Genomic DNA, 13,705 nt, shown 5'->3' on the forward strand with positions numbered 1-13,705 from the left:
GACGTACTGCTCCGCCTTTCACGTTTTAGCTGTCACATGATGCTGCTAATGGTCGTCGCTTCCCGGCCCCAGAGGAACAGGAGTCTTCTTCTTCACCCACAAAAAAGAAAAGGGCATTGAAAAGAGCAAGAGAGCGGCTTTTTGAAGCTTGACGGCTACCGTGGCTGTGATACGTCCTTAGAACTGCGTGTTGAGAGTTGATTGCGCTATATGATCTCAACGCTAGATTGGAGAAAATCCTACACACTGGACCTTTAACAGATACAGACAAGCCCACAGAAATCTTACCACATGCATAGACATACTGATCAGCAATCATGTCCAATGATCCAAATCACAGCCTTCTCATACCTTGATGCTCACTAGGCCCTTTATCTCTCCACTAATGTGCATAATGATTAAGCTTTGACCTCAAGTGCTCGGATTCAGCCAAACAAGCTGATTTCATGCTATTAAATAATCAATTTGTACTAAAGTTGATATTAAGCACTTTTTGGATTTAAGATCATCATCACTTAACCGGCAGTTCGTTGAGATTTATTGAACAACTCCGTGTCAAAAGTGTTTGGGTTGAGTCAACAAAGAGCCGTGTCGCGTGAAAAAAGTCTCTTCCTGTTTCTACAAAAACATCGAGATGCCAACCTACGCTCACAAGAGAGAAATTAACAAGCTCACGGCGCGCCTGCAGATCACTTTCAGCTGTTTAATCGGCGTTCTTTTTTTCCCTCTCCGCTGGATGCAGCTTCAAGCTTCGAGTTAATTCATCTACTTACATCCAGGCTGTTGTGCGAGCGAGGCTCCGTCCCACTCAGAACGCTGCAAACGCGTCTCCTTACAAAGTTTAATTACATGCAGACCATCTGGGATTTTTACATGGCCTACATATGCTAATTCAACTTCAATTTGCTTCATTTCCATAAAAAAAACACATCGCCAGACATCCCACTGTATGGTAGAATTTGACAAGATACAAGAGATTTCTGTCATTCTTACTTTGGTTCTGGATGGGAAACAAGAGGCAATTTTCAATCTTCCAGAAAAATCCAGACACTCTGGACACTGTGTGTGTGTGTGTGTGTGTGTGTGTGTGTTTGTGGGTATGAATGGTGGTTGTGGGTGGTGGGGGGGGTGGGGGTGTGGGTGTGTGTGTGTGGGGTAAAGTGTGTGTTGTGTGTGGGTGTGTGTTTGTGTTGTGTGTGTGTGGTGTCGTGTGTAAGAGAAATGCTGTGGGGGCAAATTGTGAACAGCCTTAAGCCACCTGTTGGGCTTTTATTATTATATTATTTTTTATTTTAGATTATTTTTTGGGGCATTTGTTGAGAGGACAGCTGACGACAATAAAGGGAAGAGAGGGGGGGGGGATGACATGCAGCCAAGGGCCACAGGTCGGAGTCAAACCCAGGCCTGCTGCATTGAGGACCAAACCTCTGTGTGTGGGCGCCCGCTCTACCAACTGAGCTCTCCGGGCGCCCTAATTGTTCCTTACTTCTGTCCCTTTTTCATAGATTGTTTTTTATTTTTATTTTCTATATGCTACCTTAATTATCCAATTATTTTAGGCAACCCAACATGCCAATGCCCTTGAGGGTTTTCCGGGATTGCATGTCTTTTACACTTCATTTTTCAGACATGTAACGCTGTTTTTTTTTAATATGTGCCACATAAAATGAAATTAACACTTTCATTTTCTTTTCTCCATCTCCCTGTCCAGACATTACAACTACAGCCCCCCCCACCACAGACATCGTCTCCACACTTCCCATGACCACGTTTGGAGCGACCACCACGGCGCCCATCACCGTCCCCGGCACCACCCTGTCCCCAGACTGCGAGGAAGGACACCAGGACTGCGGCTCCGAGACCGACGCGCCCGATGACTACAACACAGTGACGGGTAAACCCACTCACTCTCTTCCTACAACCCCCCCCCCCCCCCCCCCCCCCCCCCCCCGAGCCTGTATTTAGGATTTTGTTCATGTAGCACTGCCAAAAACTAAGCGACAATGTGGTTGAAGCAGGGCTGCACGATATATCGGGGGGGTTTTATCGCCATGGCAATATCAACTGGTGCAATATACTGTACATGTCCCGAAAGGCTGTGACATATTGCAATAGACACTTAAAAAAAATATTTGTAGTGTCAGTTGAAAGAAAATATCAATAGAAGACTGCACATTAAAATGAAACTGCAGCAAACTCAACAAGCAGTTTGTTGTATGTTAGCAGAACTGAGGACACTTTAACATCTGTTTATTTATCGCACGTACCGTTATCGCGATATTCAACAGCCTTGTTTTCCTCCTGTCATGCAGCCCTAGCTTGAACGCAAAACCATAAAAGGTAAAATGCCAAAAAATGTATTTGAAAGAACATCGTTTGTGTCAGTGTGTCAGTCTGTTTGAAGAAGTGATAAATGAGCGCTCTCTTTCTTTGACTTCATCCTGTGGCGCTCCGCTCTTTCATGTCTATGATCTATCTTCCTGATACTGACAGAAGGGACTCTCATAAGACTAACACCATCAAATATTCTCCCTTATCTTCACTCTCCCTGTATAGGTTTTGACAGAAATTGAATTTTTCTGTTTAACTTTCTACTTCAAACTCAAGCTGCCCTATCCACGTTGAAAATTCTCCTTTATCTTGCCTTTGACTGTCACATTTGATCCAATCCGTCGAATGTAAACTGTGAGAACTGTAAAGTATTCTGAAAAAAAACATTTATATCCAAAGATAAATATAAATACTGCAATCTTTCTTTTCTGAATTGCCGTGCAACCCCGACATGAAAGCGGTCTCTTGCTTTCTTGTAAACGGAGGTGTGTTGAGAATGTGTTGGCATCTGTGTGGGCGGGACCAAGCCCCCTGACCTTTGACCCCTCTCTGACTGTCCCATCTGTTTTCAGTGGGAGGCCCCACAGCGGCCGACCCCAACATGGACTTCATACCAGGTGAGACACAATCTGCTCCCATGTTTACTCTTCTCTTCTTTCATTTGTTCCTCCTCATCTGATCTACGCCTTTTGTCTTTGTCTTTTCTCCTCTTTTCCTTTTTCCTACCTATTATCCTGTTTAACCCTTGTGTTGTCTTTGGTTTTGTCCCTTTTTGTCCCTTTTTTATGCTTTTTTACACACTACCACCATTATTTTAATCATTAATACCAACTTGTTACCACCAATTTTACAATTCTTGGAATTCTTTGTCAATAAACCTCATTTATATTCAATTATATCTAGTTTTTAAGTTAAATAAAACACAGAAAATATGATATATTTTGACTAATAGTTAAGATCAGAGGATGATGAGTGGATGATCTTTGTATATGTCAGAGTTTAGTCAGGATACTATTTTGAACCAAAACAATTCAAGTGCTGTGAAATTGAATGAAAGACCCAAAATTCAATGATAGCCTTGAACTGATTATTTGCATTATTTTTGGGCAATTTGGTTGATGGAAACCCAAATTTCTGATATAGAAACTTTGAAAACGAGAGGAGAGTTGAAGTCAAGGAGAGCCATTTCACAGGCAAATGTGCAAACAAATGTGGCAGCTCAGGGTTGTCAGATCAGTGCATTCATTCAGCCGACGGTCCCATCATTCAGAGTCAGCGAGCGTAGTCATTGGCCGCAGTCACAGAGAACAATGAAAGCAGCTTTCGTGGGAGCAAATGGCTTTTTCGTCGCCCCAGTTCACAAATGAGACTTTAGGCCAGCGCTGCTCGGCCCTGACACACCGCTCGGCTGCAGAGAGGAATGTTGATTGATTTTCTCTGAAATGCACCTGTTACAGGGCCATATGTGGAGTTTGCCCAAGAAACAGAAAAACTGGGGGACAGCTTTTCGAAAGCAACCCGGCCAAAAATAGCATGACATTTCTGACAAATTGCAGGTGCTGGTGCATTAAAAAGCCCCTGTTATACCTGTATAACACATCACAAAACTTTGTAGAGCGTCCTCTGGTGGACAGACTATGCAACGCCATCACTAACAGGGACGTTGTAGAGCGTCCTCTGGTGGACAGACTAGGCAACGCCATCACTAACAGGGACGTTGTAGAGCGTCCTCTGGTGGACAGACTATGCAACGCCATCACTAACAGGGACGTTGTAGAGCGTCCTCTGGTGGACAGACTATGCAACGCCATCACTAACAGGGACGTTGTAGAGCGTCCTCTGGTGGACAGACTATGCAACACCAATTTTCAACCGTAGTCCTTTGGACAGAAGATTTTAGACCATGGCATTAGGAAGCAACAAAAAAACATTAATAGTTAAGATATACACGCAGTAATCAAAAAGACACCATACATACAGCAATATCAGAAATATTATCTTTTTTATGTCATGCAGAGCTGCAGAAAGCATCAGGACACTAGCAGAGATTACACATCAGCAGTAGCTCCAGTTAATATATGAAGCCCAGCATCAGGACCCGTTCATGCAACGCCAACACCAGTCAGCCATTATTATGACAAGCTGTAATAAAAATATGAAATAGACTGTATCACTATATCACTTGGAGTGAAATGTGTTTTTTGTACTTTAGACATCTATTACACACACAAAACACTATATAACACACTAAAAGATGGGAAAAAAGCCATTGCACCAAATTCAATCATTTGGAGGAAACGGCCAACCAAATGAGGAGAGAGGCTCAATTAGGCGGAAACGAAAAGAAGGCAACAGAAAAGACAAAGAGAGGAAGAGAGGGAGAGCCAGCTAAAGGGACCAATGGAGAGGAGACAGAAAAGACAAGAAGGGAAAGGGAGAGGTAAAAGAGAGGAATGGAGGGAGAAGGTAAAGGCCTCTTGGGTCTCAATTAGCCGAGTCCAAGCATCACGGGAAGACAGCTGAGGGTTGCGGGGGGGGGGGGTTACCAGCTCCACGGTCATCTCTGCATCCTATTAGCCTCTCAGAAATAACATGTCCAGCATTCGGGGGGGTTCTGGATTCATTTGGATGGTGTGGTGAACCGCTGGCACAGGCAGACAGCAGGGAGGGACATGTTGGGGCCACATCCACATGTTGGTGGCACCACGCCTTTCTCCGTGGAAGGCCCCTCCATTCCCTCTCTTGATGTCCTGATCCCAAACATCTGCATGTGTTCTCTAGCAGCGGTGACGTCTTAGTTCCTGTGCTCCAACCGAGGCCCTGCAGCGCTGTATTCAGTTACCACTGTCTCTCTGTCTTCCTCACCCCATTCCATCTGCACACGCCTTTTTGTTTGGTGCAATATGTTTTCCACGAGCTATACAATTTATAATGCGTGTAGAATACGGCAGGAGCAGCTTTCTAATATCGATGTAACAAGACTTTCTTCCTCAGGCTGTATCCTCGCCCCCTCTAAACTGGAGCCAGTTTAGCGGTTGATCCGAGTTCTGTAGCCTGGATTTACAATGTCAGAGAGCACGCCTGTGTATTCTGTGAAGTCGTTCTAAAACGGAGAATTGGCCACAACGGCCTTCAGGAACGGAGTCCAGCAGCTAATAGGAGCATTTGGCTTTCTGGGTACTTTTACAGGAATAAATGATTAATGGTTCAGAATGTATGACATGTGGTCCGACCACATCTAAAAACAATAGCGTTGCTGTTCCAAATAGTGATCGTAACCTCGGACTGCAGGAAGAGGGTTTACGATGCAGTGAGACAATCAGTCAAGCACCTTGGCCTTTACTGTGACAGCTAGAAACAGGATAACTGGCATAACTGGTAAAAGTGTTTAGTGCTTGATTTGATTTAAAGGATACGCATTCCTTTTATTAAACCCTACTCGATGCCTCAGCCTCAAATACATCGTGGCTGCTCTGGCGGGGTCCCGGAGAGTAGGAGAACCTCCACTCGGATCTTTAGGGTTAAGCATCTTGCTATAACAGAGATCTGGTGGTCTGGGTTCCCTCGGGAGGGGGGGCCTCAGAGATAAATTGTGGCACTGTGTTTAAGAGCAATTTACCAAACAACCATTACACAAGCAGAACAAAAAGTTGAATTTGAGCGCTAATCTGAGTTTTTAGTTTAATGAGTCTGGCTGTGTCAGACTCTCCAGGGGATTGATTTAATTAGGAATATTGTTTTAACCAGTTTTGTTGATTGGGGTTTTATTGACTCAAGCCAAAAATACATTTTTGTTTATAAAATTTTCAGAAATAACAGGTAACTGCATAGATTTGGGTCAAATACGGTGACGTAGACTAATTGCCTTTACACGCACACCAATCATATTTACTATGGTGTGTAATCGCCCCCCCAAAAGACCCATTGTGAGTCAGGAAAAACCCAGTATTATATATAACTATATGTATAAATCAGTCTGTTCTTCAGAAAGAACAATGACGATAGGCTGACAGGTAATGTATAGGTATAGGTTGTATAGGTTGTTTTGGTGAAACATGTGTACGTTCAAAAGTAGTTTTAGTCGTCAACAGAAAACTCAGATTGGACAGATAGTCTAGCTAGCTGTCTGGATTTACCCTGCAGAGATCTGAGGACCAGGTAACCATAGTCCTCAGATTGGACAGATAGTCTAGCTAGCTGTCTGGATTTACCCTGCAGAGATCTGAGGACCAGGTAACCATAGTCCTCAGATTGGACAGATAGTCTAGCTAGCTGTCTGGATTTACCCTGCAGAGATCTGAGGACCAGGTAACCATAGTCCTTAGATTGGACAGATAGTCTAGCTAGCTGTCTGGATTTACCCTGCAGAGATCTGAGGACCAGGTAACCATAGTCCTCAGATTGGACAGATAGTCTAGCTAGCTATCCTCCGGAGTTTAGAATGACAACACAATGCAAAAGGTAACGGACATCTAGCGGAATTTCCAATGGCCCTCTAGCACTCCCAGAAGTGGATATGGACTAGTTAGACATTAATCAGTTAGTCAATTGACAGAACAACAACTATATAAGGTAATTCTGCTATCATTTAGACCCAACAACAAATACAACACAGTGAGAAACATTTTTAGTACCCAACAGTGACGACTTTGTTCCATCTGTTGCCAGAAGATCTACAGCCTTGTTCCTCCAGTGTTGAGCGTTCAGCTCATGTAACACAACCATAAACATCTCTAACCTCCATCATCAACTCACTCCCCTCCAACCGCTCTCTTGTCTTTGGTTGCAGCGTACGTGTGGTTCGCCTGCAACTTTGACTTCTCGTCATTCTGCGGCTGGACCAGTGAGACGGGGATGGGGGCCGAGTGGCTCATCCAGACCAACAGGGCACCCAGCATCCACAGAGGCCCCGCCCTCGACCACAGAGGTAGGACTAATGTGTGTGTGTGTGTGTGTGTGTGTGTGTGTGTGTGTGTGTGTGTGGTCCCCTAATACTGCCTTGACCAACTTCCACTTTGCTCGTTTGAAAGCCATGATGTTTCTCTCTCATGGGGGGGGCCAGATTCACTGCGCAGGCGAAGCAGAGAAAGGGGAGGTCACCTTGCCCCTTATGACATCATAAGGGGAACATTCCAGATTGGCCCATCTGAGCTTTCATTTTCTCAAAGGCAGAGCAGGATACCCAGGGCTCCCTTTCCAGCCACTGGTGGACCATAGGCAGGCTGGGGAGCTCATATCAATGTTAAAAAAGTGAAAATGTTTAATGTTAATAAAAATTATATTTTCATGCCATGGGACCTTTAAGTGAGACCAGATTCAAATTGAGGACATCTACAGTTAATAATTAGACCTCCCCTCTTAGACCCTGTTGACACATACATGGTTATTTTGAAAAACTGAGACATTTCCCTTCATTTGTGCCCTTCATGTCCATGTTTTTTGTATGGATAAATAAGTTGTACTTTTGACTGAACTAAGTACACGACTTTGCGTCTGGCACTAACAAGCAAGGACAGTAACAACAACAAAAATGTCTCTCATTACCTTGGCTAGCTCTTCTTTGAAGACTGTCCTGGTCAAGAGTTACAGACAAACATATGACAGATAACACAAATAAATGAAATAGAAATATCATGAAATCAAGAATAAAATAAAACTACCAGAACAGGACCTTAAAAAACCGAGAAACAGAACTCGATTCATGAATATGCAGCCCTTGATCCTTAAAATATTTTGCAAATGAAAGGAGGGTTTTAAAAAGAAACTGTTTAAAGACTCCTCTCGAGCCTCCGCTCTCTGACCTTCTCTCCATTCAAAGCTCCGGTGATGGATGTTTCCGTGGAGACAGCAGCAGCTCCAGGATGAATGATTCCACCTTGATTTCTTGACTTAACCAGATCACGAGTAAAAAAATGAGCCCTGTGTGATGTCATGTCATATTTTCTGCTGAAGCATGCTCATATTGAGTCTCCCGTTTACAGCAGTGGGCAAGGCTTGATACTGAACAATTCCACCTAGATCTAGGCCATTTATCAACACATTATCGACATGATGTATGACGCTAGATATCGTCTTAGATTTTGGATATGGTAACATTACAGTGTTGTCTTTTCCTGGGTTTAAAGGCTGCATTCCAGTAAAGTGATGTCATTTTCTGTTGTAGCTGTTCTGTTATTTGCCTTCATCCGCTCAGTCATTGCACATCATCGGTGATTATTTCTTGAAACTCTCATTGTGTTAATATTTTGTGTCAACGCTATAATATCAACACTGTTGTGTTTGGTGAAAGAAAATTGTGATATCTGATTTTCTCTACACTTATATTATTACGTTTGTGAAAAGATAGAAAAACACTAACAGAACAGACAGGTATTAACATTTAGAAATCCACTGAATGTAATACAGTGAGTGCACAATGAGAGTCACAATGGTATCAGCTGCATTTTTACGTTCTTAAAGGTCTTATTTTGAAATCATGGTGAAGTGGTGTCGACATATTTGAAGTAGATGTGTTTACACACGCTGTCAGGAGCCCTTGAACGCAACACACTGCCACCTCTTAGTGGAGTGCTCAGAAGTTCAAATGAATCATGTTGGTGTTCTTTGGAAGGGGTACACGAGGAGAAAAAAGGGCCGAGGCACTATACTTGCATTTTTTTTAAAAGACCTTTATTGAAATGGTTGTTTCATGTCAAAATCTACGATTCAAGAAATGATTTCAACATGAAATAGCCATTCAAATAAGGACTTTTTCAATTTTGTTTGCAAGAAAAATGCCTTGGACCTTTATTTTCTTACCTTGTCTCTTGTCTCCCCCTGTAGGCGGACCGGGGAACTTCATCTACATGCAGCTGGGGGACACAGACCCCCCGAGTAAAACAGGGGAAGATGAAGATGAAGGTGAAGAGGAGAAGGTGGCGAGTTTGGCCAGCCTGCCCATCACGGCGCCGGACGCAGACCTGTGCATGTCCTTCTGGTACCACATGTTCGGGGAACACGTGGGCGCGCTGCACATCAAGCAGAGGCGGGAGGCCGAGGAGGGGCACATCATGTGGACGCTCAGCGGTCACCAGGGCAACCGCTGGAGGGAGGGACGAGTCCTGCTGCCACACTCCAGCGTCTCGTACCAGGTAATACACAGTCAGGCATGCTTCACTTCCAAATGATAGGAGTGCTGCTACGTAACAGGTTGGAGTCTTTTCAGTTTTGATTTCGTCTTTCACAATCTCTTTATTTTCATGCAGTCATACGTAGTACACTACAACAAGTCCCCCCCCCCCCCCCACCACCACCACTACACTACCCAACCCACAACAAAGGTCGCTCAACATCTGTCACACTATAAGGCCTAAAAAACAAGAAATTCTAAAAGCTAATTATATGACAGCATCACATGCACAGAACAATGGCACCTCCAAAAAGCCATGATATGCATAAATACCCCCCCCCCCCTCCCCTCCATGACTTGTTTGGCGATTTGCAGTCATTTATTTCCATTTTTGTCCATTTATTGGTATTTTTTGAGGTACTTGTACTTTACTTTCTTGCCACTTTCTACTTCTACTGCACTACATTTTAGAGTGAAATGTTGTACTTTTTCCTCCACTATATTCATCTGACAGCTTTAGTTACTAGTTACTTTAGTTACTAGTTACTTTACGCATTAAGATTTCTGCACACAAAACACATGTAGTTTATAATCTGATGTTTATTATAAAGTAACCTAGCTGAGATGTCCAGCTGAGATGATGAGACCATTAAACACACAGCTGCTTGGATCCTTGTTATTGTTTTTCATTGAGTACTTATATTTTTAATACTTCAAGTACATTTTCCTGATGATACTTACATACTTACATACAGTACAACATCGTAATACTTAACTATCAGAATGCCTGGTGTTTCAGTGAATGCATGTGTGTTGTATGTGTAGGTGGTGGTGGAGGGCGTGGCAGACAGACACAGTGGGGGACACATAGCTGTGGACAACATCCAGATCATAGATGGACTCAATGCTGAGGACTGCAAGGGTGTGTATTGTCTCATCATAACTTACTTATACTTTAACTTACAATATTAGGAATTTCCCGATCTATTGGTATTGGCATTTATATTGGCCGATTTAAAATACATATATCAGAATCATTTATGATGACAAATGAATGAATCTGATAAATAAATATTTAAAAAATGTAAACAGACTGTCAACCATGATATAAGTGTTGGTGTTGCATAGTCTGTCCACCAGAGGACGCTCTACAACGTCCCTGTTAGTGATGGCGTTGCATAGTCTGTCCACCAGAGGACGCTCTACAACGTCCCTGTTAGTGATGGCGTTGCATAGTCTGTCCACCAGAGGACGCTCTACAACGTCCCTGTAGTGATGGCTGTGCATAGTCTGTCCACCAGAGGACGCTCTACAGTCCCTGTTAGTGATGGCGTTGCATTGTCTGTCCACCAGAGGCCGCTCTACAACGTCCCTGTTAGTGATGGCTGTGCATTGTCTGTCCACCAAGGACTCTCTAACGTCCCTGTTAGTGATGGCTTTGCATAGTCTGTCCACCAGAGGACGCTCTACAACGTCCCTGTTAGTGATGGCGTTGCATAGTCTGTCCACCAGAGGACGCTCTACAACGTCCCTGTTAGTGATGGCTGTGCATAGTCTGATTGCAGTTTTTTTCTCCTTCAGATCCAGAAGCTCCTACGTCTCCGCCGACTGAGATCTTCATCCTACGTGAGTAACATCTAACTACAAATTGAGGAATCCCTTCTTCTCATTAGATGTGTTTCACGTCTCCCAGAAAACAAATGGACGCACAGTGTGTCCAGGATTACGGTGCCGGCGCCACTGACCAGTGTGATCCTTTAAGCCTGTAATCAAGTCTTTTGAATGGAACTTAACTTGTATCCGTTCTTTCCTCTTGCAGCGATAGACTCCCTCTCGCAGGAGACCAGCGAGCTGGGGGGCCCAGGCAACATGCTGAAGACCCTGGACCCCATCCTCATCACCATCATCGCCATGTCGGCGCTCGGCGTCTTCCTGGGCGCCATCTGCGGCGTGGTACTATACTGCGCATGCTCGCAGGGCAGCATGACAGAAAGGAACTTATCTGCCCTGGAGAACTATAACTTTGAGCTGGTGGACGGCGTGAAGCTAAAGAAGGACAAGATTAACGGACAGACTAACTATTCAGAGGCGTGAGAGGGACAGAGGGACGGAGCTGTGATTGCTCCGCATGGACACGTAATGCAGTCAATCAAGTGGGAGGAACACGGGGGCTGAAGCCACCAATGGGACGGCAGGGTGGGCTGAAAGTGAGCCAATGTCATTTTTTTTCTCAGGAGCGGCAGTGGAAGGGACTGACCTGTAGGGGGCACTGTGTATAAAGAATCTGTACAGCGAAAGACAAAAAAGAAGAAAACTAAGATGATTCTATTTGTTTTTTCAGTGTGCTTTGTTGATTTCATGTAATCACATGCTGGTGTTGAGACCAATTCAGATGAAAGTATTGTTTGCGTACTTATTGAGAGATATGATTTTTTTTTTTATTCTTTCAGACGTCATAGTTTCACAGAAAGAACAAAGTATGTGGAATTATTTTCTACTCTGATATCTGGCTCATTAGCTGGCCGTGTGTGTGCGTGTGCGTGTGTGTGTGTGTGTGTGTGTGTGTGTGTGTGTGTGTGTGTGTGTAAGTGTGTGTGTGTGTCTAGTGTGTGCATTACACTCATGTTAATCTGTATACATGAAGTGTGTGGGGTGTTGTGTATGTGTGTGTGGTTGTGTGTGTGTGTGTGTGTGTGTGTGTGGTGTGGTGTGTGTGTCATGTGTTATATTCATATACATCTGCATACAGGTGTGTGTGCCGTGTGTGTCTAGTGGGCATTACACCCATGTTAATTGATACATGAAGTGTGTGTGTGTGTGTGCGTGTGTGTGGTGCGGTGGTGCGTGTGTGTGTGTGGCGGTTACTATGGGACCCGTGTCACTTCCAACAGTTGCTTTTTTTTTTTTTTCCTCCAATTTTTCTGTTGCCTTGTTTTTCGGCTGGTGTTCCGTCCGTCCAGGGTTCCTATACACACACACGTGAGGAAAAGTCCGGAAACTTTACCAGTTTGTGATTATACAACTACAAATTGTCATGTTGCAGTAGTATACTGTCGAACAGCACGTGTGTCTGTGTGGATCTGAAGGTCTTCTCGCCCCCATGACAGTCGTAAAGACACACATTCAAATGTTAAAATCCAAGTTGAGCAGTCATGGTTTTGGAAAGCTTTGGAAAATGATGGAATTTCAGAATAGAACATGTGTAGGAGCCCTGAATGCCTCATGTTCACGGCACATGACACATCCAACATATTGTACATAGCTTTTAATATATTTGAGCGCCCCTTTTTCTATAGAAAAAGACACCAGTGCCGCAGTATCCTTTCTATGTTGGAAACTCGCCCCATTGTACAGAAAACTATTCCTTTTAACAGGCAGAGACACAAACCTGTTGTATGCGTTTCTTTTGCAAATGTGATCACGCTTTTGTGTGATTTATCTTTTTGTTGTCGTTGTTTGGTTTGTGCTCGGGAACAGGAGGGTTTCTTCAACGACGGAAATGGAGATTATGGAGGGATGCCTCAGAAATGCCTCATGGGAAACAGTGTTTTTGTACAGGGTAAAACGGACCACCTCAGTTACCACTGGGACGAGGGCAGCTAGCCGAGGATGGATCATTCATGGGATGTTTTCATCACTAGCAGCTAACGTTTCTCACTGGCACACAAAGAGACGGAACCTTGGATCGGAAGTGTGTCCAGGCGCCAGGAAGACTGCCATCAGCATCTTTTTATTGAGGCTGACGGGACGTGGCGGACCCTGCTAACTCTTACTACCCTAACTATGAACTAATGTTAGCCATGACGATGCTGTCAGTGTTTTTATCCTGTGGCGACTATCAGAGAAGGATCAAAATGACGTTTAAAAAATAAAAAAAAAACAGGCGCCCGGATGGCTCAGTGGGTAGAGGGGGCGCCCATATATTGGGATGTACTCCTCTAAGCAGCAGGCCCGGGTTGGACTCCGACCTGCGGCCCTTTGCTGCACATCATTCCCCCCCCCCTTGCTCTCTCCCCTTTCACTTCCTCAGCTGTCCTGTCATTAAAGGCCTAAAAATGACGAAAAATAATCTTTAAAAGAAAGAAATAACTATAAAAACCCAACAGGTGGTTATAAGGCTGTCCAATACATGCCCCCACAACCATTCCTCTAATTAATTAAGTCCCATTTTCATAACAAAGATGAGCTTACTAGCCAATCAGTGTGGAGACCCAACAGCGATGCCTCTAAAGCAATAGGGCTCATTGATTTCTTTACTTGTTTTGT

At 44.0% G+C, this 13,705-nt stretch overlaps 1 protein-coding gene across 1 annotated transcript in view; it reads left to right on the forward strand.

Annotated features, from left to right (window-relative positions):
- LOC116699084 (neuropilin-1a) overlaps positions 1–13,308 on the forward strand; it is a 120,158-nt gene extending 106,850 nt beyond the window's left edge. Inside the window, exons 13-19 of the mRNA XM_032531477.1 lie at positions 1,712–1,894; positions 2,904–2,948; positions 7,121–7,258; positions 9,154–9,461; positions 10,265–10,361; positions 11,021–11,065; positions 11,259–13,308. Coding sequence (XP_032387368.1) covers positions 1,712–1,894; positions 2,904–2,948; positions 7,121–7,258; positions 9,154–9,461; positions 10,265–10,361; positions 11,021–11,065; positions 11,259–11,533 — 1,091 coding nt within the window. The 3' untranslated portion in view covers positions 11,534–13,308. The remainder of the gene's footprint in view (positions 1–1,711; positions 1,895–2,903; positions 2,949–7,120; positions 7,259–9,153; positions 9,462–10,264; positions 10,362–11,020; positions 11,066–11,258) is intronic.
- Positions 13,309–13,705: the final 397 nt, after the last annotated feature.

This window comes from Etheostoma spectabile, chromosome 12, assembly GCF_008692095.1.
Source record: "Etheostoma spectabile isolate EspeVRDwgs_2016 chromosome 12, UIUC_Espe_1.0, whole genome shotgun sequence".
Lineage (NCBI taxonomy): Eukaryota > Metazoa > Chordata > Actinopteri > Perciformes > Percidae > Etheostoma > Etheostoma spectabile.